Genomic DNA, 26,110 nt, shown 5'->3' on the forward strand with positions numbered 1-26,110 from the left:
AAATAAATGTTTTACTTTAAGGCAGTATGTGAGTAAATAATTGCAATCTGGCTGTTGAAATTATGTTTTAATTTAACAAGACCTGTAGAGATTTTATGTAATTGATAATCTACTTCATGCTAAATATGCATCTATATTTACTATATGTACTTGTGGGCTTTGTGATGTTGAAGTGATAACACATTTTTATCGGCATCTTAATAAAGCAAAAAGCATTCCCATAGTATAAAAAGTGTATAGATTTATTGTATATTGTGTTATCTAATGCACTTTAACTTTTGACGTTTGAAACAAGGTTAAAAACTCTGCTCGTATGATTTATCAAAGGTTGAGTCTTAAAAGTTAATTTTTTTAATAAGGTAAAAATAAAAGTTATTTGTATAGCCTTAGTTGTCATGTAGCCTTAAACAGATTTTTGTAATTAAAAATCTGCTTCATACTAGATATGTATCTATGTTTACTATATGTACCTGTAAGCCTTGTGATCCTGAAGTGTTAATGCATTTATCGACATATTATTAAAGCAAAAAGCATTTACTGTATATGATATAAAACGTTGCATTTACATTTAAAAAGCTGCATCTCACAGACAATCTGAACGAAAGACTGGAAGAAAATGCTACTCTTTTGGACAAGGGCAGAAATGCAAACCTCCTTTGAGTCAGATAACCCTCCCACAACCCGAATCTTAACCATTGCATAACGGGGCCCTATTGCTAATCGTAGTCTACGATGACTGTTACGTGACTGACATGGAGGGCGTTTTGTGATGTTGGGGCATTACATGACTGGCCTCATAGGTGCAGCACTCTGCAATTACAGTACACTCTATTGTAGTAAAAAGTCAAGCAAAATGACACCTTTTATTGGCTAACTAAAAAGATTACAATATGCAAGGTTTTGCCCCTTACATCTTGCCTGAAGAAGGGGCCCGAGTTGCCTCGAAAGCTTGCATATTGTAATCTTTTTAGTTAGCCAATAAAAGGTGTCATTTTGATTGACTTTTCACTACATTCATAATGGCTAACACGGTACAACATCCTAGTACTACAGAACACTCTATTGGAAATGCTGCAGTTTTATTGGCTGGCAATCTACAAGGACTGTTCACAAGTGACCCCCGCGAGCTAGGCGGTGTTCTTTAACCATATGCTGTGTTTTAGTGAGAAATATAGCGTAGCCAATGTCCGCTTACTGTATCCGCACAAAACACAAGTAATCTGATTTTACAGGACTAGGATTTTGCTACAACTTTATAGGTTTTGAGTACTCGCACCCGATATACATTCATACATACTGTCTTTTTTTCTCTCGATCGCAACTTTCGAAAGGAATACGTACCTATGACTCATTTAATGATGCTGCTAAACGTCATTTCAAAGCGACAGCAGCTAACTAGCGGCGTGTGTCTAGAAAGAAGGCACACTTGTAGTAACATCGTGATTACAAAATGACTGCGTTGCTGAAGTCTTTGATTGATGCGTTAGAAATACTTATTAAACCTGTTTCAGGTTAGTAAAGATTAAATATTCACTGGTTCATCGGGTGATGTATTTCGCAATGTATTAGTTTATACGTGAGATCAGGGCAAATGTTACCTGTCAAGTAACAAGATACTGGTGGTAAAAAAATCCACAAAACTTTATGAATCACGGAGAGTTGGCCTCTGTAACGAAGTACGTGATTATTAAATACACTGTTAATATTATTTTAATGTATATAGTATATCAAATTTAATAAAAGATACGAGGCCGTAGGCCTTTCTTTATTGCCTTTCGTTATAACTATTCCTATTTTAAGCATACACTCCGCATAATATTTCGTAAAACGAAAGTTGACTTTTTCATATTGAGTACAGACAAAAGCAGGTTCATTATTATTGGTGGAATTAATTGTCCTCTTCATAATATAGTTCTGCTGTACGTGGTCATGTTGTTTAGAACTTTCAGTTATGATTCAGAAGCATACCATGTGTATTTTTTTCTAATTATTTTCATATTTTATATATGGACATCAATGCATGTAGTTGTTTATCTGATATCTTAATATTATTTCTTTTTTTATTTCTTTCCACATATTCGTATTAATTCTAGTGGTTTTGTCATGCAAAACCCAGGAAAAGTATATATTCTTAAATGTAGACGTGGACAGAAAGACTGAAACACCACATAGAAGAATGAGTTTAACACTGTAGTAAGTAAGTAGCAATTACAAAAGCTTCAAAGATCCTATTAGGCTGATTGCCAGTGTCAGCTATAGAAAAGGAGTTACAAAGAAGCCAAAAATTAATAACAAATAGCAGATGAATCAGTAAAAAATGCTGAATTATTTAATGCATCAAGGGGAACAGTCTCAAAATTGATTAGCACAAATGGAAAGTAAAGACAAACTGAATTGGCAATGAGAAACAGTGTTTGTAAGTTGAAGCTCATTGACAGGGATATACATTCTAGAAGAGTTGGTAAATACCACCAAAATACTGTACATCTCTAGAAATGACCACAACATTACATCAACATGTCAGTGACTATTGATGGCTGTTTTTGTTTTTTAATCTTTGGCCAAGTCAGAAGTTTTTCTTAGGGATTGTATTCATTTATTCATTCAATCATTCATTCAGCCTGTTCAAAAAAAAAAAAAAAAAAGCTAAATTCCCCAATTGAAACAAATAAAGTGACATTTATCTTTTATCTGTCTGGATGGGTTTCTTTTTGGAGTGAGCCAGTAACTGTTGTTAACTGTTAAACATTGGTAGAGGATCTCTAATGGTATAGGCAGCCATCTCATTTAATTCATCATCTTGGCAGTTGCTCTGCATGATCATATAGGGCCAGTTGCAGGGTGCTCTTAGCTGGGGGTGAACCTGTGCTTGTCTGGTCTTAATACATATTTACTGTAAGAAGACTAGCTCTAGGGCTTATCGCCATTGAAGTATGCCTTTAGAGCTGCGAACTAACAGCGGATCAAGACTAAGACTAAGTGCAGTTGCTGTGTGATTTTTGTATTTGGAGAAAATAAAATCGATCTAAACTCGACTGGTGTTCAGGTGTTGGACTTCTGTGCTGGCCATGGATTGTCCATAGTGAACACCATGTTCGAGCATAAGGCTATCCATAAGCACTTGGTGCCAGGATACCCGAGGTCGCAGCTCGATGATCGACTTTTTAATCATGTCATCGGTTCTGTTACCTTATGTCTTGGACACTCGGGTGAAGAGAGGGGCTGAGCTGTCAACTGATCACCACCTGGTGGTAAGTTGGATCAGATGGCGGGAGAGGCTGCTGGACAGACTAGGCAGACCCAAACGTATAATGAGGGTCTGCTGGGAACGTCTGGCGGAGGAACCCGTCAGAAAGATCTTTAACTGCCACCCCCGGCAGAACTTCAACCTTATTCCGAGGGAGGCGAAGGACATTGATCAGGTCAGCTGACTGCATGAATTCTTTTAAAAAAACAACTCAAAACTCATCTGTTCAGGAAGGCTTTTAGCTCTACTTGACTTTATTACCTTTCTCTCAGTTTACTTCTCTGTCAAGATGCTAATGTAACCTGTATGTGTGTGCTAGACCATCAATTATGTTGTCTGTTTTTTTTCAGAATTTACTGTCTTAATCTTCCTTATTTATTTATCTGGTTTGTACAATGCTATATACTGTATATTCAGCTGTTCTTTATTATATTCTGTAAGTGCCTTGAGCATGGGAAAGGCGCTATATAAATAAAATGTATTATTATTATTATTATTATTATTGAGTCTGAATGGGCCATGTTCCGAGCCTCCATTGTCAAAGCAGCAGAACGGAGCTATGGCCGCAAGGTTGTTGGTACCTCTCGTGGCGGCAATCTACGAACCCGGTGGTGGACACCTAAGGTTCGTGAGGCCGTCAAGTTGAAGAAAGAGTCCTACCGGGTCTTGTTGACCAGTGGGACTCCAGAGGCAGCTGAGGGGTACCGGCGGGCCAAGCGTGTGGCGGCATCAGCTGTTGCTGAAGCAAAAACCCGGGCATGGGAGGAGTTTGGGGAAGCCATGGAAAACGACTTTCGGTCAGCACCGAGAAGGTTCTGGCAAACCGTCAGGCGCCTCAGGAAGGGAAAGCGGTGCTCCACCAACACTGTGTACAGTGGAGATGGGGTCCTGCTGACTTCAACTGCAGACGTTATTGACCGGTGGAAGGAATACTTCGAGGATCTTCTCAATCCCACCAGCATGTCTTTCTTAAAGGAGGTAGAGCTGGAGGACAGTGGGGGTTGGGGGGGTTTGGGCCCGTCCAAAGCAGGGGCAGAGGTTGCCGAGGTAGTTGAAAAGCTCCGAGGTGGCAGGGCCCCTGGGGTGGACCTCGAGTTCCTCAAGGCTCAGGCTGTTGTGGGGCTGTCCTGGTTGACACGTCTCTGCAACATCGCATGGACATTGGGGGCAGTGCCTCTGGATTGGCAAACCGGGGTGGTGGTCTCCCTTTTTAAGAAGGGTGACCGGAGGATGTGGTCCAACTGTAGGGGGATCACACTTCTCAGCCTCCCCGGTAAGGTCTACTCAGAGGTGCTGGAGAAGAGAGTTTGGTCGATGGTCGAATCTCGGATTCAAGAGGAACAATGCGGATTCTGTCCCGGCCTTGGAACACTGGACCAGCTCTACACCCTGGCCAGGATCCTGGAAGGGGCATGGGAGTTTGCCCAACCAGTCCACATGCGTTTTGTGGATTTGGAGAAGGCATTCGACCGTGTCCCTTGAAGCATCCTCTGGGGTGTGTTCCGAGAGTACGGGGTACAAGGCTTGTTGTTACGAGCCATTCAGTCCCTGTACAGGAGGAGCAGGAGCTCGGTCCGCATTGCCGGTAATAAGTCGGATGGGTGGATGGATGGAGAAGGGTAGCAAAGTTGCATGCTAACTAAGATCACCTCTTGAGCAGGTTTAACCAACTTAGTATGGTAGGTAATGTTACAAAATAAATTTAGTATGCATCAGACTGATGGTTATGTTATTATAAAATATCAAAACCATATTTTATATTTATATTTGGACTGAAGTATAGTGAGATACTGAATCAAATATATTTAACTCAATGCCATGTAAAAATAGAAGTGATGCATGAAAATATGGATCAACATACATTTAAACATTAATCTTAAATACAAAGATGCAGAAGTCACTCGACCACCGGTTCAGAAAGTGCACATTGAAAGATGCTGCTAGTTTCCATCCATCCATTTTCCAATCCGCTGAATCCGAACACAGGGTCACGGGGTCTGCTGGAGCCAATCCCAGCCAACACAGGGCACAAGGCAGGAACCAATCCCGGGCATTGTGCCAACCCACCGCAGGACCTGCTAGTTTCCTTCATACTGAATTCCTGTCGTGGCGGTATCTTTGCGAGTGTTCTCCAGATCTAAAATTAGATTTCTCACAATATGTATTGTAGAGCTTCTGTGTTCTACTGTGAAGTTTGTGCTGTAATGAGACATTTTTTTACGAATATTGTCTTGCCTCTGACTATGTATTTAATACACTTTGGAGACCGTTAGATTCATTTGGTGTTTAGGAAAAGCTGAGTGCACAGTGAATGGCAAGTATTAACTTTTCTGTGTTGTCTGTGTAGTTGAGGAAATGAGTTATAACATTACTAGTTTAAAACCCCCCATAGGATCCAGAGTGTAATATGCATATATTTACATTTTATGAACATTACATATAAAAAAAAAAAAAAATTGAGCCGGAGGGTGGTCTCCCTTGGAAATTGAAGCCAGCAGTCACTTGTGCATTAGATTGAGGGGCAAAGTATCGTGGAAACAGAAAAATTGCAGTGCTATTGATTAGAAATTTCATGATTGTAGCTGCAGCACGTCTACTTTTAGGTAGGAGTGAGTTTATCAGGACATAATGTATAGGTCAGTTGGTGTCAGCAGTTGCAATCTGCAGTGATTCTGACCTTCAAGTCTGAAGTTTGGGGATGTTATTTCCACAGGTGTGATATCAACATTCTAAAATCCATTTGTACTTACAAATACTATTGCCTAACACTCAATGCAGTAACACGCTTAATATAAGTAAATGTGATCTTACAATCGCTATAGGCTCTCCTAGTAGTATGACTGGATTAACCAACAACACTTACATGTTTACTTTAGATACTACGAAAGATAAAATAATGCCTCATATTTTGGGTGATGTGTTTGTTTGCAAGCGATAGGTGTGTATGGTGATATTTTTGGGGTGAATTCAATACAACACCTGCTTTACTTTGTTCTTACATATGCCAGGGCACACACCAATGTGACCATGATGGTTGGTCATCATCCACCCTTGAGTACCAGAGAGACAAATATACTTAACAACGATTCTGTTTTTCTACCATTTGTCGTCATTATTTTCTGTATTCTTTCCATAGACGTCATGGCCTTTTCAGGTGTTTGGCATGAATAACCTTTACAGTAACAACAGTGACACTCATTTTGATCAGATATAGCTTAACGATTGAAATTATTTTTATGTTTACATGAGAATTTACTTTTTCCCTCTGTTCTTTCTCTTTAATTCGAGAGGAAATGTGCAACAATTTGTTAATTGAGAGAGGGTGAGATGTTAATTGCTGGCTCACTACTGTTAATAATTAGACGACCTGTTTAGCAATCTGAGGAGAAACATGAAACAACAAGATGACTAGCTGTGTTTTAGTTAAACCTGGTATTAATCTTGTTCCACTGTTCACTGCAACAGCACTTTTACCTGAGGATTGTATCCTCTAGTACTGTAGTAGTAGTCTGTTTTTGATCCGCAGCTAGTATCGTACTATCTCAGATACACTGCAAAAGACCCTTAATGCCAAGAAATCTGAGTCAATTTTACACGACCAAGTACTTATTTATGATGGAAACTTGATTCCCTCATGATGTTACCCTATTCTAGGATTACAATGCATTCATACTCCCAACAAAACTAATAAGAATGGTTTTGTGGTCACTAAGATAAACTCAAATGCCTTAGATGGCCTCCCTAATCACAAGATCTAAACATTGCACATTTGCTCAAATTTCTGGAATGTGGAATGCTGAAAAGATTTATTACTGCTTCATCATTTAGAGAAAAGAAGACTTACCGAAGAATGGTCCTAGTATGCACCAATCAGGGCTAACTTGCCATTGTTCCAAGATAGATTGTGCCTGTACTGATGGTGTAGGATGGCCCTACTCCTTATGAGTCCTTGCTATTAGAATATTATTAGGTGTTTTCATTATTTTATTCATCCTTTATACTTTTGAAGTACAGCAATTAAGTGGAAGAGTTAAGAATATAGTTTTGCAGTAATTTTGAATTTTTACACATTTAATAGTTTTCTTTGTGTATAATGTGTTATTTACTTAGATTAAAAGTACTCTCATTACTAGTGCTTACTTTTTTTTACATTTGAGCTGTATGGCTAATTATTAAAATTTAAAGTATTTCAAATTTGACCATTTCTTATTTGAAATTATTACAGCATTTGCTATAGTATGCAATATTAACAGTAACTGACAAACTAATTGTTTTATTTTGCTGTCTTCCTGAGTGTTTTAGTGAGGATAAATGACTTGTGTCTCATCATATCAATTTACACAGTAGTATTGTGTAACCAAAGCCTTCTGTATTTATGTTTTTGAATCCCAGACTGGTTTCATTTTGTGTGAAGTTTACACATTCTGTCTGTATGGATTTTTTTTATGAGTGCACCACTTTTTACTCTCACACCCCAAAGATTTATGTTATGTTTACTGATCTGGTATGAGTGAGTGTGTCTGAGAGTATGCAGTACAGTAGACTGAAGGCCCCAGTAAATGTTGGTTCCTATCAGAATGCAAGTTGTATCCCAGTATACTTGAGCTGGATGAGTACTTTAGAAGAAGGATGTATATTATTGGTTCTTAGCTTCTAATGAATTGGAACATGTTTGAATTGATAGGGAAAGTGTTATCTATCAATTTGTCCTCAAGGGGGAAATGTTTCTTTTTACAGAAGCACAATAAATAACATTATTTATGTATTATATTGTTGTACAATTCTATTTAGCTATAGAAAGAACTTCATATGTGATTTGCTAACTATATTCAATTTTAAATTGTTTTTAGAACCGTCATTTAACCTTGCACAGGGAAGAGAGGAGAATGCACTTGAGAAGATGCTGCAGTTTAATTTATCTATTTTGGGAGAGACAATCCAGAGTAATCCAATGTACACAGATTTATACAATCTGAGGGAAACAATAAAGGGAAAAACAGATTGGTTTGTGGAATCAGATGATGCCACATGGATGTTTGTACTGGAAAACCTCTTGATTTTGACTTGTTTAAAAGAATGTATGATGGACCTCCTTAATTCCTTTGTACCACCAGAGCCCAATCAAAGAACTTCAGAGGCAGCCCCTCCACTGCCTCCAGATGTCCTTAGCATTTCACAGCAGAAAACTGTTTATGCAGCCATTCAGTTTGTGATCAGTCTTGGAATCTGCCCTTTTCTTCTCCCTGGGGTAGGTGTTCCCCTGCTCTGCAGGTCTCAGTTTGGTGCGGAGGTAATAAATGCAACAACTCATGTTACCCATTCTTCTGGGACACACAGGCTGTTAATTACCTGCAGAGTGCTACTTGATATTGCTGATCATCCATCATTAGGAAGTATGGTCATGACTCGCAATCTTGGAGACATTCTTGCTGCATTATGCCAACTAGGATATTGCCCTAATAGGAAAAAAGAAGACGAACATGTCAGTGATCAAAAAAGTCAGGTAAAGTTGGAAATTGTTCACTAATTTAAAGCAAATGTCATGTTCTGGAAAAATGAAAATGCTTGTCTTGCTATTCCTGAACTATTTATAGGGATGCAAAATAAATAATGTATTTCAGTGGTTAGCAAGATATATAGCTACTTATTAACAAAACGTAAAAAGAGGCTTAATTGCTTAATTACTATAATATATTACCAATTTGTATGATTAATTCTTGTTAGTCTTTTAGGATAACATTATCATTCCAGATTGTCCACCACGCCTCACATATACAGTTTGTGTCAAGCCATGTTTAATTTATCCTGTTTTTGTGGTCACATCCTCCATTTTCACTTTAATAGCAAATATAATTTTCTAAAAGTCACATGAAGCCATTTTGCTTGTCTGGTGAAAACCGAATTCCTATTTTAACTCTGCACTTTCTCATTGATTGTGATGCTTCTTTTGGTTTTAAGTATTTATTTATACACTTGTTTCTGGCTTCCTGTCTATGTTTTGCCTGGCAGTCTTGCAAGTGTTTGGAATTTGGGCCATTAGCTCTTCTTTTTATATTCTTTTTCTTCTTCTTCTTCTTCTTCTTTCGACTGCTCCCATTAGGGGTTGCCGCAGTGGATCATCTTTTTTCATATCCTTCTGTCTTCTGCATGTCACTCTGTTACACCCACCACCTACATGTCTTCTCTCACAATATCCATTAACCTTCTCCTAGGCCTTCCTCTTTTTCTTTTACCTGGAAGCTCCATCCTTAGAACCCTTTTCCCAATATATCCAGCATCTCTTCTCTACAATTGTCCTAACCGGAACAATCTCGGCTCTCTGACTTTGTCTCCAAAACCCAACCTGAGCTGACCCTCTATTGTACTCATTTCTATTCCTCTCCATCATCATCACACCAAATGCAAATCTTAACATCTTTAACTCTGCCACCTCCAGCTCCAGTTCTGTCTCTTGTTTTTTGGTCAGTGCCACCGTCACCAACCCATATAACATAGCTGGTCTGATCCTCACCACTCCTTTGACTGCCCTCTCATTTACACACATGCATCCTGTCTTGTTCTTACTGACCTTCATTTCTCTCCTCTCTACAGCATATCTCCACCTCTCCAGGGTCTCCTCAACCTGCTCCCTATTCTCGCTACAGAACACATTGTCATCATCAAACATCATAGTCCACTGGGACTCCTGTCTAATCACATCTGTCAACCAGTCCATCACCATTACAAATAAGGAAACGCTCAAAGCTGATCCCTGATGTAATCTCACCTCCACTTTGAAGGCATCCATCACTCCTACAGCAGACCTCACCACTGTCACACTTCCCTTGTACATATCCTGTACAACTCTTACGTACTTCTCTGCCACTCCCGACTTCCTCATACAATACCACAACTCCTCTCTAGGCACCCTGTCATACGCTTTTTTCAGGTCCACAAGATGCAGTGCAACTTCTTCTGGCCTTCTCTATACTTCTACTTCTCCTTCAACACCCTCAGAGTAAACATCACATCTGTAGTGCTCTTTCTTGGCATGAAACCATAGTGCTGCTTGCTAATCATCACCTCCTTTCTTAGCCTAGCTTCCACTACTCTTTCCCATGACTTCATGCTGTGGCTCATTAACTTTATCCCTCGGTAGTTATTACAGCTCTGCACATCCCCCTTATTCCTAAAAACTGGTACTGGTTCACTTCTTCTCTACTCCCCGGGCATCCTCTCACTTTCCAAGATTGGATTAAGTAATCCAGTTAAAAACTCCACTGCCTTCTCTCCTAAACATACCCATGCTTCCACAGGTATGTCATCTGGACCAACGGCCTTTCCATTTTTCCATTTTTCATCCTCCTCGTAGCTGTCCTTACTTCCTCCTTGCTAATCCGTTGCACTTCCTGATTCATTATCTCCATATCATTCAACCTTCTTTCGCTCTCATTCTGTTCATTCATGACCCTCTCAAAGTACTCTTGCCAGCTGCTCAACACACTCTCTTTACTTGTGAGTATGTTTCTTTCTTTATCCTTTATCGCCCTAACTTGCTGCACATCTTTCCCAGCTCAGTCCCTTTGTCTAGCTAATTGGTACAGGTCCTTTTCTCCCTCCTTAGTGTCCAGTCTCTCATACAACTCATCATACGCCTTTTCTTTAGCCTTCGCCAACTCTCTCTTCACCTTACGCCTTATCTGCTTGTACTCCTTTCTACTTTCTGCATCTCTCTGACTATACCACTTCTTCTTCGGCAGCCTCTTCCTCTGTATACTCTTCTGTACTTCCTCGTTCCACCACCAGGTTTCCTTTTCCTCCTTCCTCTGTCCAGATGTAATAGCAAGCACCCTTCTTGCTGTCATGCTTACTACATCTGCTGTAGTTACACCTTCATTTCTGAGGTATGCTTGTAACAACAAAAGTAAACTGGAATGTATACATTTTATCTCAGATACAGTAATCCCTCCTCCATCGCGGGGGTTGCGTTCCAGAGCCACCCGCGAAATAAAATCCGCGAAGTAGAAACCATATGTTTATATGGTTATTTTTATATTGTCATGCTTGGGTCACAGATTTGCGCAGAAACACAGGAGGTTGTAGAGAGACAGGAACATTATTCAAACACTGCAAACAAACATTTGTCTCTTTTTCAAAAGTTTAAACTGTGCTCCATGACAAGACAGAGATGACAGTTCCGTCTCACAATTAAAAGAATGCAAACATATCTTCCTCTTCAAAGGAGTCCGCGTCAGGAGCACTGAATGTCAGAAAGTGAGAGAAAACCAAACAAATCAATAGGGCTGTTTGGCTTTTAAGTATGCAAAGCACCGCCGGTACAAAGCTGTTGAAGGCGGCAGCTCACACCCCCTCCGTCAGGAGCAGGGAGAGAGAGAGAGACAGAGAAAAACAAACAGTGAAAAATCAATACGTGCCCTTTGAGCTTTTAAGTATGCGAAGCACCGTGCAGCATGTCGTTTCAGGAAGCAGCTGCACAAAAGATAGCAACGTGAAGATAATCTTTCAGCATTTTTAGACGAGCGTCCGTATCGTCTAGGTGTGCGAACAGCCCCCCTGCTCACACCCCCTACATCAGGATCAGAGAAAGTCAGCGCAAGAGAGAGAGAGAGAGAGAGAGAGAAACAAAAGTAAGTTGGGTAGCTTCTCAGCCATCTGCCAATAGCGTCCCTTGTATGAAATCAACTGGGCAAACCAACTGAGGAAGCATGTACCAGAAATTAAAAGACCCATTGTCCTCAGAAATCCGCGAACCAGCAAAAAATCCGCGATATATATTTAAATATGCTTACATATAAAATCCGCGATAGAGTGAAGCCGCGAAAGGCGAAGCGCAATATAGCGAGGGATCACTGTACTCTGAACTATTTTCTTGAAGTGAGGATATTTTTAATGCTTACTTAACTGGCTGCCATTGCCGTTGTGTGTGGATTTTTTACATTTTCCATAGGTACACCCCAATTCACCAAAGTTCCATAGCTTTAGCCTACATGTTTTGTACTTTTGTCTCAGCATTTCTGTTTCATCAACAGTTCTATTCTGCCTTGGCTTTTAACATGTGATGCTCTGCTCAAAGGTGTGCCAGATGTCTGTTATAAAGACAGAGATGTCAATATACATAATCAAACCAGATTGTTTCAGGGCATCTGCTGTAGTTCAAAATGTGACACATGCAACCTCAAATCATATATTTTTTGTAGGCAGTGCTAACATGCAAACTGTTATGTTCTGTATTTCTATTGTACATAGTCTGCAGAGTGAGATTGACACCTAGTATCAGTGTGGTGGGTGTTGGTGAAACTTGCACACACACACACGTATGTATGTATGTATGTATGTATGTATGTATGTATGTACGTATGTACGTATGTACGTCCCTCGGGCCACGAGGGGGCAACCACCCTGGATAGCAGGGGGACCACAGGGAAGTAGCAGGGAGGCTCAAACCCGTGGCTACTGCCAGGGGGCGCCCCAAGCCTCATGAAGCCCGGGATATTTGCACTTCCACTAAAACTGTGAAGGTGGAGGAAGGACCTTCTGGCAACGCCTGGAGTGCTTCTGGGTGCTCATGCGGCACTTCCGCCACACCAGGAAGTGCCGCCAGAAGAACGTCAGAGAGCACCTGGAGCACGTCCAGGTGACTATAAAGGGGGCTGCCTTCCTACAGTCAAGGAACGAGAGTCGGAAGCTGGATGTGGACAACGATCCAGTGACAGGAGGAAGAAAGGCGGCCAACGGACATTGGAGAGGCCTGTGGTTGGAGTTGTTTGGTGCTGGAAGCACTGTGTGTGTGCTGGGACTTTTGCTGAATAAACGTGTGTGTTTTATACTTATATACTGGTGTCTGTCTGATAGTGTTCGGACCAGGTCTCACAGTGTGTGTGTGTGTGTGTGTGTATATATATATATATATATATATATATATATATATATATATATATATATATACTTGTACTAACAAGTGACTGTTGGTAGGTAACATAGGATCGATCCACTGCATCTTTCACATTTGCAAATTGGTAATTGGGATGGAAAAATAATAAATACCACTGACTTCTTTTTTAATTGGATCAATATATGCAAGATACCTTTATTGTCACTGTACAATACAATGAAATATTGCTTGGAGCAAGCCTATAGATGCCCTAGATAAAAGTATATGAGTACATAATAAACTTAAGAAAACATTAAACAATGAGAAGCACAGTTACTATTAATAGCTCCAAATATACACAGAGAAAAATTAAACATGTAAGCATAAATACAGTGCATCCGGAAAGTATTCACAGCGCATCACTTTTTCCACATTTTGTTATGTTACAGCCTTATTCCAAAATGGATTAAATTCATTTTTTTCCTCAGAATTCTAAACACAACACCCCATAATGACAACATGAATAAAGTTTACTTGAGGTTTTTGCAAATTTATTAAAAATAAAAAAACTGAGAAATCACATGTACATAAGTATTCACAGCCTTTGCCATGAAGCTCAAAATTGAGCTCAGGTGCATCCTGTTTCCCCTAATCATCCTTGAGATGTTTCTGCAGCTTAATTGGAGTCCACCTGTGGTAAATTCAGTTGATTGGACATGATTTGGAAAGGCACACACCTGTCTATATAAGGTCCCACAGTTGACAGTTCATGTCAGAGCACAAACCAAGCATGAAGTCAAAAGAATTGTCTGTAGACCTCCGAGACAGGATTGTCTCGAGGCACAAATCTGGGGAAGGTTACAGAAAAATTTCTGCTGCTTTGAAGGTCCCAATGAGCACAGTGGCCTCCATCATCCGTAAGTGGAAGAAGTTCGAAACCACCAGGACTCTTCCTAGAGCTAGCCGGCCATCTAAACTGAGCGATCAGGGTGAGAAGGGCCTTAGTCAGGGAGGTGACCAAGAACCCGATGGTCACTCTGTCAGAGCTCCAGAGGTCTTCTGTGGAGAGAGGAGAACCTTCCAGAAGGACAACCATCTCTGCAGCAATCCACCAATCAGGCTTGTATGCTAGAGTGGCCAGACGGAAGCCATTCCTTAGTAAAAGGCACATGGCAGCCTGCCTGGAGTTTGCCAAAAGGCACCTGAAGGACTCTCGGACCATGAGAAAGAAAATTCTCTGGTCTGATGAGACAAAGATTGAACTCTTTGGTGTGAATGCCAGGCATCACATTTGGAAGAAACCAGGTACCGCTCATCACCAGGCCAATACCATCCCTACAGTGAGGCATGGTGGTGGCAGCATCATGCTGTGGGGATGTTTTTCAGTGGCAGGGACTGGGGGACTAGTCAGGATAAAGGGAAAGGTGACTGCAGCAATGTACAGAGACATCCTGGACGAAAACCTGTTCCAGAGCGCTCTTGACCTCAGACTGGGGTGACGGTTCATCTTTCAGCAGGACAACGACCCTAAGCACGCAGCCAAGATATCAAAGGAGTGGCTTCAGGACAACTCTGTGAATGTCCTTGAGTGGCCCAGCCAGAGCCCAGACTTGAATCCGATTGAACATCTCTGGAGAGATCTTAAAATGGCTGTGCACCGACACTTCCCATCCAACCTGATGGAGCTTGAGAGGTGCTGCAAAGAAGAATGGACGAAAGTGGCCAAGGATAGGTGTGCCAAGCTTGTGGCATCATATTCAACAAGACTTGAGGCTGTAATTGCTGCCAAAGGTGCATCGACAAAGTATTGAGCAAAGGCTTTGAATACTTATGTACATGTGATTTCTCAGTTTTTTTATTTTTAATAAATTTGCAAAAACCTCGAGTAAATGTTTTTCACATTGTTATTATGGAGTGTTGTGTGTAGAATTCTGAGGGAAAAACAATGAATTTAATCCATTTTGGAATAAGGCTGTAACATAACAAAATGTGGAAAAACTGATGTGCTGTGAATACTTTCCGGATGCACTGTAGATAATTACTAAATGAAGTCATAAATAAATGAAGTCACAGTGAGAATTGCAGTCGGTGTAATGGTCATGAGTTCCATGCGAGTCATGTATAAGTGTGTGACTATGTGTGGTTGATGCAGATGTTTAGTTCAATCAATGGTAGTTTCTGTTATAGAAAGGGAGAGTGATCGCTGTGTATTTAATAGGCTGATTGCTTTGGGATAAAATCTGTTTTTTAGCCTGGTAGTGCGGGCATGCAGGGCTCTGAAACGCCTGCCAGATGGCAGAGGAGTAAAAATGCTATGGCCAGGGTGGGTTGAATCTTTAAAAATGTTCTTTGCTTTTCTGCTGCAGTGGGTAGTGAAGATACCTTCCATTGATGGTATCCTAGTGCCAGTAGTGAGCTATTTTGATGATACACTGAAGAGTATTACAGTTCTCAGAGGTGTAGCCAGAATACCACACTGTAATGCAGTATGTGATGACAGACTCTATGGTATCTGTAGACCTTAACCAACAGCTGTTGTGGGAGTTGTACTTTTTTCAGGCTCCTCAAAATGAAGTCTCTGAAAACCTTTCTTTGCCATTGCTGTCGTATTTGTTTTCCATGATAGGTCCTGACTGATGAGGACTTCCAATAATGTGAAACTCTGGACTGTCTCCACCCTTTCATTGTCAATGCTTATGGGATGGTAACCACTGTAGTTCAGTCTCCTGAAGTCCAGAACTAGTTCCTTTGTTTTCATGGAATTGAGTGCAAGGTTGTTGTTCTGGCTTCAACTCTCCGGATTCTCAACTTCTTCTCTATAGGCTACTTCATCATTAATGGAGATCAGGCCTATCACTGTGGTGTGATCTGTAAACTTTATTATAGTGTTAGCATCTTTGGTAGGTTTGCAGTCATTTGTGAAGAGGGAGTAAAGGAGAGGGCTTAGTGTACAACCCTGTGTAACTGATGGAAGAGAAGTGCTTACCCATGAGCACAGTTTGTGGTCTGTTAGTGAGAAAATGTAAAATCCAGTTACACAGGTGTGAGTTGAGACCCAAGTTGTTTAGTTTTATAGTCAGTTTGTTGAAGGCAGAACTGTAGTCAACGAACAACGTCTGCACATAGCTGTCCCTCTATTCCAGGTGTGACAGGGCAGTGTTAAGGGCAAGTGAAACAGCTTCCTCAGTTGACCTGTTTGCCCTGTAAGCAAACTGGTATTAGTCCAGGGAGATGGGGATGTTGCTCTTAATGTGTCTGAGGACAAGTCGTCCAAAGAACTTAATAATAATAAAAATAAATGAAATTATTTGTTGTATTTTGACAGTTATTTTAATAAAAAAGTAAGGAAATTGAATCTATATACTGCTTCATGTGTGTTATTTTGTTCTACTATTGAAGAAACTAAATAAGTCACTTAAATTATGCTGATTACTGTTCTCAGTCACAGCTATAGCTAAATAGATGAATATGCCTTGTATTTCAAAGAGTCATTTTAGTTATTTTCAGTACTTTTTTACCAGTTTATTAAATGTTTTGTTTTTTCTCAGTTTCGTTTATTCTGTTTATTCACATTGCATTTACAGTGAAAATGAAAATTAATTTTCTTTTTTGTTTTATACACCATTTCATATTATTTAATTCAATTTATAACTGAAATGGCTGGAAAGATGAATTTATACTGAATCAGTGGACATAAAAAATCTTGACAGGGTGAAATATCCTTACTTTATGGTCAAAACGTCCAAGACTCCCTGGGGCAGATTTATGTGGCTCAGGTTAATATGAATCTATACTTTATTAAAGAATGAAAAATTCTTTAATAAGAATTATATGATTCTTATAGACTATACTGTATTACCATGCTCACATAGCACATTTATTCACTGACAATATCTGCTTGGTAATAAAAAAATAACTACTGCTTAAAATTGATATCAACAAAATTGGTCTTACAAAATAAAATCAGTGTGATATGAATTAGTAAATTAACAGTATTCAGCAAATTTATGAAAACCCTTTAAAGCTGCCTTTGTGACACAATAATCAGATCAAGTTTGTCAAACCTTTATTATCAAAATACAAAATAAACTAGGAAATCACAATATAAAGTGAAAAAGAAAAAGCCCCAAACGCCTGTCCGACAGATCAGAAAAAATCTTCAGGAGACAGAGGTGTACATGTCAGAGACTACTATCCATGGAAGACTTCATGAACACAAATAACAAGACTACACTGCAAGATGCAAACCACTAGTTAGTCACAAAAACAGGAAAAATATATTACAGTTTGCAAAAAAGTACTAAAAAGAGCCTCCAGAAAATTTGAAATAGTTCTTGTGGGCAGATGAGACAAAGATGAACCTGTATTGCAGTGATGGCAAGAGAAAAGTGTGGAGACAAAAAGGAACTGCCCAATATCCAAAGCGTACCACCTCATCTGTTAAACATGGTTGGGGAGTTGTTATGGTTTGATTCACAATGTAGAATAAGCAAAAAAGTTAACACAATTAAGTAGTATGAACAAATAAAAATTGTAGAGTATCAATCAATCAATCATTGAGTATTAAAAAGTCATTACCATTAGAATGTGCCCCTGCTCGCTCGCTCGCTCTGAAGGCTGGATCAACAGTAATGAGCACCTTCCCTTATGTATTAGGTAGTTTAATTGTTATATACTGCATTCACTTTTACTTGTTTAAGTTGGTATGCTGTGCCCAGAAGAAGAAGTCCTTCCTCAAAATGTGTTGGCCAACACGTTGTATCACATGGATAGGTCAGGATTGAAGAGAAACAACTCCCAGTGCAATAATTCCACAATGCTACATGCTACTCTAGGTCTTCATAATGTCTTTGGTATAAACCTAATACTGATTGGTTCATTCAGTGGGCTCACACTGTTCTCCATTTATTATATTCATTTTGTATCAAGCTTTTGGACATCATGTTTGGCTTTTTCATTTCTCCCCTTTTTTTCTGTACCATTCAATTTACAGGCATTTTTTTTATCTTTTAGTCATTTCATTTTTTCAGCTTTTGTAATCTTTGTTGTTAATTCATGTGGTAATTTTAATATAAATTTTCATTGTATCTATTTATTGGAACCTTAAATAAATATATATCTTCTGTACTCAAATGATTGATTGATTGCTCTACAATTTGTATTTATTCAGTATAATTAATTATGTTAACTTTCCTACTTATTCTACATTGTGGATTGATTATCATTAACCGGGTTAATTTGTATTCTGTGCGAATTTCACAGGTGTTATGGCATGGGCATGTATGTCAGTCATAGGTACTGGCTCACTTCTCTTCATTGATAATGTAACTGCTGACGGTATTTTCACAATGAAATCTCAGGTGTATAGAAACATCTTATATGCTTAAGTTCCAGTAAATGCCTCCAAACTCATTGGATGGCACTTCATCCTACATTAAGATAATAATACCAAACATACTGCTAAAGCAACACAGGACTTTTTCAGTACTAAAAATGGAAAATTCTTCAATGGCCAAGCCAGTCACTCAATTTAAATCCAATTGAGCATGCTGTCTACATGCTGAAAATGCTACCCTTAAATTAAAGTCTGCAATGCGCACTTTAATCATGTCTAAATTGTTTGACTTTCTTTTTTTTTAATATGGAATTTTATTTTAGATGATTTTTGTAAACTTATAGGCTTTTTTATGTCCACCTCATTCACTCCTCATTGCAAGTCACTTAGATAAAATTTTGTAGTCCTGGTAGCAAAAATAATAAGCAACTGAATCAGAGCAACATATTTAAATGTTACTTCAAACATAAATGGGATGTTCCACAAAGTTTCAGATAATGGCAGAATAGAAGCAGGAATAATGAGTACATCAGGGAAACTGATTTTTAAGAATTTCACACATGACAGCATCACTACTACAATTGCTACTACTATTACTAATTGTATAAACATCTACTTTTAATTTATATACCTTATTTATGTATTTTCTTTGTTTTGTCACTTATCTGTATATAAAACTTACAACTAGCATGAAATTTGGTAATTCTGTTTTGTTAAATGGCAACATTTTTGTAATAAGTTTTCAGTTTCTTCATAAATGTGGTCCCTGCAATCTTCTATAATGATTACTGTTGCTGGAATTTACAGTTGCCTGAAGAATGGGCCTGGGTTGCCTCAAAAGCTTGCATATTGTAATCTTTCTAGTTAGCCAATAAAAGGTGTCATTTTACTTGACTTTTCACTACATTCATAATGGCTAACATGGTACAACACCGTAGTACTACAGTTAGATATGCTAAAAGAACGTCATGTAGTCTGTGTGGATTTTGTGCATTTTTTTTTTGAGATACCTCTTTGTATTGCAGCATTGTTGACTGTATAATGGTGTTTAAAGTAACCAATTTAACAGGTATTTGAGAATTCAAGAGTTGGGACAGTGTTTCTCTCATGTTGGTGATTATATGGGGACATCAGATTTTATTCTACCCAGGAACAGAACAGAAGTCTTCAGTGAAAATGTACTTTGCTAAACATAGATCAGATTGAGAGTATTTGAGTGAAAGAGTGGTGGAATTTGCTGAAAACTATGTAATAGTACATCTACCACATAACAAACAAGCATATTGTATGTCAAGTGAGGAAAAAATACGTTGCCAATAATCTTATTTGACGGTAAAGGCTTTTTCACACTTTTTTGTTTATATTAAGCCCAGCTACTAAATTCCATCTAGACTGCAGGGTTGTCGAACTCCGGTCCTGGAGGGCCGCAGTGGGTGCAGGTTTTCATTCTAACCATCTCCGTAATTAGCGATCAGTTTTTGCTGCTAATTAACTTTTTTTGCATTTGTTTTAATTGACATGACTCACACCCCTTAGTTGTTTCTTTGTCCTTAATTAGCAGCCAAACAATAATGAGAGACACAACAAGCAGCCACATGACCAGCTAACCTGTACCCATCACACAATAGCTGAAAATAAAGAAGGGTGAAGGTCTTAGTAAAACTGACAATCAACAGTTTTGGAAATGTCTGCTGTGGCAGAATGAGAGCAGCAACAAGCCTTGGAATTAAATGAGGGTTCAATTAACAGCAAGAATCAGCATCTCATTAAGAAACTGGTTGGAGTGAAATTGGTTGGAGTTTGAACCCCCAGTTTAATTGATAATCTGTTGGCTCGTTTCACGTCTAATTTCTGTTTGGCTGTCATTTAATGAAGAAAAGAATCAATTCAGGGGACTGAATCCTTAAAACAGGGCTAAAGAAAAGAAGTTAATTAGCAGTGAAAACTGGTCACTTATTATGAAAAGGTTAGAATGAAAACCTGCAGCCACTGCGGCCATCCAGGCCTGGAGTTTGACACCTGTGATCTAGTGCAGTGTTTCCCAAACTCGGTCCTGGGGACCCCCTGTGGCTGCAGGTTTTTGTTTCAACCGAATTCCTAATCAGTGACAACACCTGATAGCACTGATCTCATTTAATTAGCTGGTATTTTTTTTCTTTTATTCGACATTCAGAAAAGCTTAGCAGCATGATTTTTACATTTATAAGACATTTAGAAATATTTCTGCTTTTGCTATAGATTTAAATGCTTAACTCTCTTTTGTTGATTTCATTATACTTTGCCCTTTCTCTGTGCAGTTTTTCCCCCTTCGTTGTATCTTAATAATGACAATTTAAAATGAGCAGATCAGACACCCAGGCAAACAACACTGAATAATCAAAGGCTGCAACTACTTTAGAGTCAGACCCACTAATTAGTAAATAATGGATTAATTAAACAATTAGAACACCTAGAAAAGTAGAATGAAAATCAAGATGGAAATACTGTTAAAAAGATAAAAAATACATTATTCCTATATAACTGCTTGGTACATTTTAATATCTTTTTTTTTTAGCAAAGTTAGTTTTCTAATTTCTATACTGTACCCTAAACACAGAACTTAGGAAATAGCAGTTCACTTAATTAGCCCAGGAGTTCAATTAAAAACAGAAGCTGGTTGGAACAAAAACCTGCAGCCACAGGGGTTCCCCAGGACCAAGTTTGGGAAACACTGATCTAGAGGTATTATCACCAGCCATACAGTAAAACATTTCACCAAGAGGAGTTAAGAGCTGAAAATGTAATACGTTCGTACTCACAAATGACTTTTAAATTGTGTAAGAGTTGTATTAGATTTGGAACACTATCCTATATGTTTCAGATTACTGTGTCAAGCAAGACGTCTCAAAACAACAGGTACTTGTTGATCTGAATCTGTTGATATCCAAGTATTGGATTAAAGAAATTTTACTGGCTGTACATTTTTCATTAAAGAGAGAAATCTGCTTTACAGCCACCTCCGTGAAAGAGCAATTCAGGTCACTAGGGGAGATTATAACAGTGCCTAATTTAACAAAGATATATTATAGACTTCAAAATTCACATTGGCACAAAAGGTAAAACTGTAATGGATGATTAGAAGAACAGTATTTACTCAAACATAACACACAAACCAGATGTTGATCTCCTTCAAAATCATTGTGGACTTCCCACACTTTATGCATTGTATATATCATGTGTCACTACAAGAAAGAATTATGCTAAAAAATTATGATCTAATTTCTGCTTGAACTTGAACAGCTAGACCCTGAAATTAAAAGTACAGCGTGTCTTTAGATTTCAATATTGGAAAACATAATGTGATTCATACAGTTGTGATGGTTTTGAAAATGGATGATAATTTCTCTATGGAGTAAACCATTGGCATTCCAATTGTCATTTTCTGTGTGAAAGCATGCATAGCTAAAAAAAAAAAGGTCACAAGCAAAATATATCATTATTATAATCTGTTTAACAGGAAATTTACTTGGCTGGAATTAAGAATTTTAACATTTCCTAGATACTCCTATGTATGATTATTAAAAAAGAAGTTTGCTCAAAATATAATGTTATCTTCAAATATTATTTAGTGTATGTGGACAAGCACGATCAGGAAAACAATGTGACCTCTTTGTGTAAATAAAAAAATACATTGTGTAAATTCATATAAAAATTAAATAGACATTGTGGGGAATTTTTAGATGGATACAAGAAAGGTAGGTGGTGGGGAATAACCGGATATTTCAGTTAAAAGCATGAATTGCCTGCAATGAAAAAAAATCAGAATGTGTGTTAGTATTTTTGGGTGACCAGCAGAGGGAAGCATTGCATCTAAATTAATGTGCTGTTCTTCAAAGGTAAACTTTATCATTAATGGTTTACACTACACAAGTAACAATGTTAATTTTAAACAAAATACATTTAATAAAGTAATTTAAAAATGTGAAAACATTAGATGGTTTCCATGTAATGCTTTTGCATCAGTATTTAAATTTTATTGTTGTAATACGAAAAATTAAACTCTGCAGTAATAATATTTACCTCTTTTGCATGCTTATATACAAGATGTACACAACTTTATTTTAAATCAGTCTGCATTATTTTGTTTTACATGAAAGGTAACATTTAAAACTGAATTCAGCCTGAAATAATGCAGAAGCAACCTTACTAAAAATAATCACAATATTTCTATGTCCAAAATTATTTCAACTCATTAAAATTGATTATTTTTGAAATAACAAAAATGTAAAGAACATTTTGACATATTTGTTTTATAATAGTCACACATTGTAGTTAAATGGATGTTCATAAAGTTGTTTACAGAGTACTTTATAATTACGAATTTTTAGACCTACTGGTGCAAAATAGAGACTCATACCCAACCACACTGAGATTGAGACTTTGTTTTACAAATCATAAAAAAAAATAGTAGACGTACTCCTCACTTTGAAAACACTACTTCTTTCCTTTCAGTGTTTATTGTAAAGGTACCATCTGATAATATATACTGCAAGTGAAGTATCTGTTACTTAAATTGCAGTTCTTGTAAATGACAGGCATCTTTGTCAGTTCAATGAGGTTTAGATAAATATAACTAAGATGTTGTCCATTTGTTTGTATTCATTTAGATCACAGGTGTCAAACTCCAGGTCTGGAGGGCCGCAGTGGCCGCAGGTTTTCAATCTAACCTTTTTCCTAATCAGTGACCAGTTTTCACTGCTAATTCACTTTTTTCCCCTTTATGTTAACAGCCATGTTATGAAGGATTCAGCCCTTCGAATTGATTTGTTTCCTCATTAAATGACAGCCAAACAGAAATGAGATGTGAAATGAGCCAACAGATGACCAGCTTAAAATTGGGCTTCAAACTCCAACCAGCTTCTTAATGAGAAGCCGATGCTTGCTGTGAATTAAACCCGTTATTTAATTCCATGGTTTGTGGCTGCTCTCGTTCTGCAACAGCAGACATTTCCAAAACTGTTGATTTTTTGTTTTTTATAAGAACATCGTCAAAGTGTTTTGGTGAGTTGAGAGATCAACCTTACTGAGACCATCACCTTTCTTTATTTTCAGATATAGTGTGATGTGGCGGCTTGTTTTGTGTCTCATTATTGTTTGGATGCTAATTAAGGAAAAAGAAACAACTAAAGGGCCAGAGTCAAGTTAATTAAAAGAAGTAATTAGCAGAAAAAACTGGTCACTAATTAAGAAGATGGTTAGAATGAAAACCTGCAGCCACTGCGGCCCTCCAGGACTGGAGTTTGACACCCCTGATTTAGATAGTCTTTACTCTTTGAAATTTAGTCCAAAAATAAGAATATAAATGTTAATGTTCAGTTTTATAGTATATTACCATTTGTAGCTAGTTTTAACTAATAAACATACTTTGCCTTTTCCAGAGTCTCAATTTGGAGGAGCGTTCTGAATGCCAAAAAGTACTTCAGCGCCTGTTGAGCCAAGTGTACCAGCCACTTATTGTCCAAGAGCTTCTCATTCTTCAAGGAGGAGGTAAACAGGTATGGTTTTTAACTGTCATAATTGCACTTGACATGGTGGTAAATATAACACAAGTTTACAAGTGCATTTTCACGAACTTTTAAACAGGGCTTGTTATTAAATTATTATGAGTTTTATATAGGTTTTTACATAGTGCTATAATGTAATGCCTTTTCTGCTGTTTAATCAGAAGAAGGTTTTTTTTTAGATAAGTTGTCATAGTATCGCCTTCTTTGGGTGGCTTCATTCTGGATAAAAATGCCAGAAGAAGCCTTAAAGGCTGGGGGCACGGATACTATCCCAGAATTCAAGTTTTTTTTTTAAATTTTATATAATAAGGGAGGAATGAGCAAAGAAAAACCATATAATAAAAAGCAAAAAAAACACGATTACCACCTCCACTGTATGGGTCTTCAACACGACTTGACTACATTCTCACCTACAGATTACCTTATTTACCTGTTTGCTCCTTTCACCTCACTTCAGTGTTCTGCATTTTCTACTTTTTCTTAAGTAAGTATTTGCCCAAATTATTTGATACTTCCAGGAAGGAGCTCTTTTATTTCCAGTTTATGAAGACTTCATGTGATCAGGAGCTCCTAAATAACTCCAATCCCCTTCCTTCTGTGTTTGTGACACATTTTTGACAATAATAGGGATCTGGAAATAATCGTTTTTGCATATTCCTGGAACAAATTTTGTTGAGGTAAGGATACGTTTTCTGTTCACTTGTGTGAGTTTTCACATAAATACGGAAGTATATCAAAACAAAACCAGCCATGTGACATGAAAAGTTTACTATTATTTGGTCTGATTCTTCCCAAGGGGGAGAAAGTTTAACAGAAGACTACAAGTGGTGATGTAGCGCACATAGCTGATCTTCTTTTAAAATGGCTGATTCTCATAAAATTGCCGTTTTCTTGTTCAGAAATGACACGTATGAACTGTTTTACAATGTGTGTGTAATTGCAAGACATGGAACAATACTCGGCAACTGTCTTGGCTTGAAAAATGGATGTGCAGCTTTTCCTTCATGCTATATAGCCTCCAATTAGAAGCACCAGTACATGCAACATATTTTTTTAGATTGGCTATGATGGCTGTATTGTTCCTTGGCTTCTCTCTGACCTGAATACGTATGTATACCTGATTATGCATTGTATTATTCGGACTGGAAATTATTTTTTAAAGCAAGTTAAATACATATACCTCTTTAGGTACCATGTTTTTCTCATGTAATAATTTCTGCCATGGTTATAAATGGGATGGTATTGGCTATAGTCTGTTCTGCATCTGGAAACACATCCCAGGAGAGAGAGAGCACCCCCTGCTGGATACAAGATTTATAATGTGCACTTAATTTTAGAACACAATTTTGTGTGACAATACATATATTGTATGTAACATGTTTGTGAAGAAATACCTTCTAATTGAAAAATACTGAACTTATCCTTTAATACAAATGTTGCATGTATTTATTAATTAAACATCATTTTGAAGATGTTTAAACATTTTCACGTCTTTCTACAACGCCATATTGAATTTTGATGGGCACTATTACTTTGTGAATATTTATGTTAGTGGTTGCAACTATATTGCTAAGGTAGGACAACTGGAAATGCATGATGTGTGATGTCACATAAGTGACAGTATAAAGATCAGTGTTGGGTACCAAGATTGCCCAAGTTTTCATATATACAATCCAAAAAGAAAAGTAAATGTTTAACTTATGGAAAACACTTAAGATATCTTTATTTAAACAATGTATTTACAGCTTATGAACAATTACATTCATTATTTACTTTCCAGCTGCACACACTTTTTCGTATATGCAGGTTAGAAATGTTGTTACAAGAAACATACTGATCTTTCCACCTCTCCCACCTACATCAATCCTAGAGGCCATACTGATTAGTCTTGATGAAGACTTAATAAGCATTTTAACAATGTATTAAAACATGTCCAAGTGTTCACTCTTAAAAGATCCTGGGGAACAGCTGTAAAGGAACCTTCCAATTGACATCTCAGAAAAGGAATGGAACTCAGCCAGAATAGAATACACTCTAGTTGTATACAAGGGGGCTCTGCCCCCTGCTCGCTTTGCTCGCCTACCCCCGGGGTTGGGTAACCCGAAATACATTGA

General features: G+C 38.0%; 1 protein-coding gene across 1 annotated transcript in view; it reads left to right on the top strand.

Moving 5' to 3' along the window:
* The first annotated feature begins 1,376 nt into the window (after positions 1-1,376).
* Positions 1,377-26,110, top strand: part of tango6 (transport and golgi organization 6 homolog (Drosophila)) — a 215,056-nt gene continuing 190,322 nt past the window's right edge. The window contains exons 1-3 of the mRNA XM_051931454.1: positions 1,377-1,511; positions 8,098-8,750; positions 23,871-23,987. Coding sequence (XP_051787414.1) covers positions 1,451-1,511; positions 8,098-8,750; positions 23,871-23,987 — 831 coding nt within the window. The 5' untranslated portion in view covers positions 1,377-1,450. The remainder of the gene's footprint in view (positions 1,512-8,097; positions 8,751-23,870; positions 23,988-26,110) is intronic.

This window comes from Erpetoichthys calabaricus, chromosome 9 (genome assembly GCF_900747795.2).
Source record: "Erpetoichthys calabaricus chromosome 9, fErpCal1.3, whole genome shotgun sequence".
NCBI classification, from domain to species: domain Eukaryota; kingdom Metazoa; phylum Chordata; class Cladistia; order Polypteriformes; family Polypteridae; genus Erpetoichthys; species Erpetoichthys calabaricus.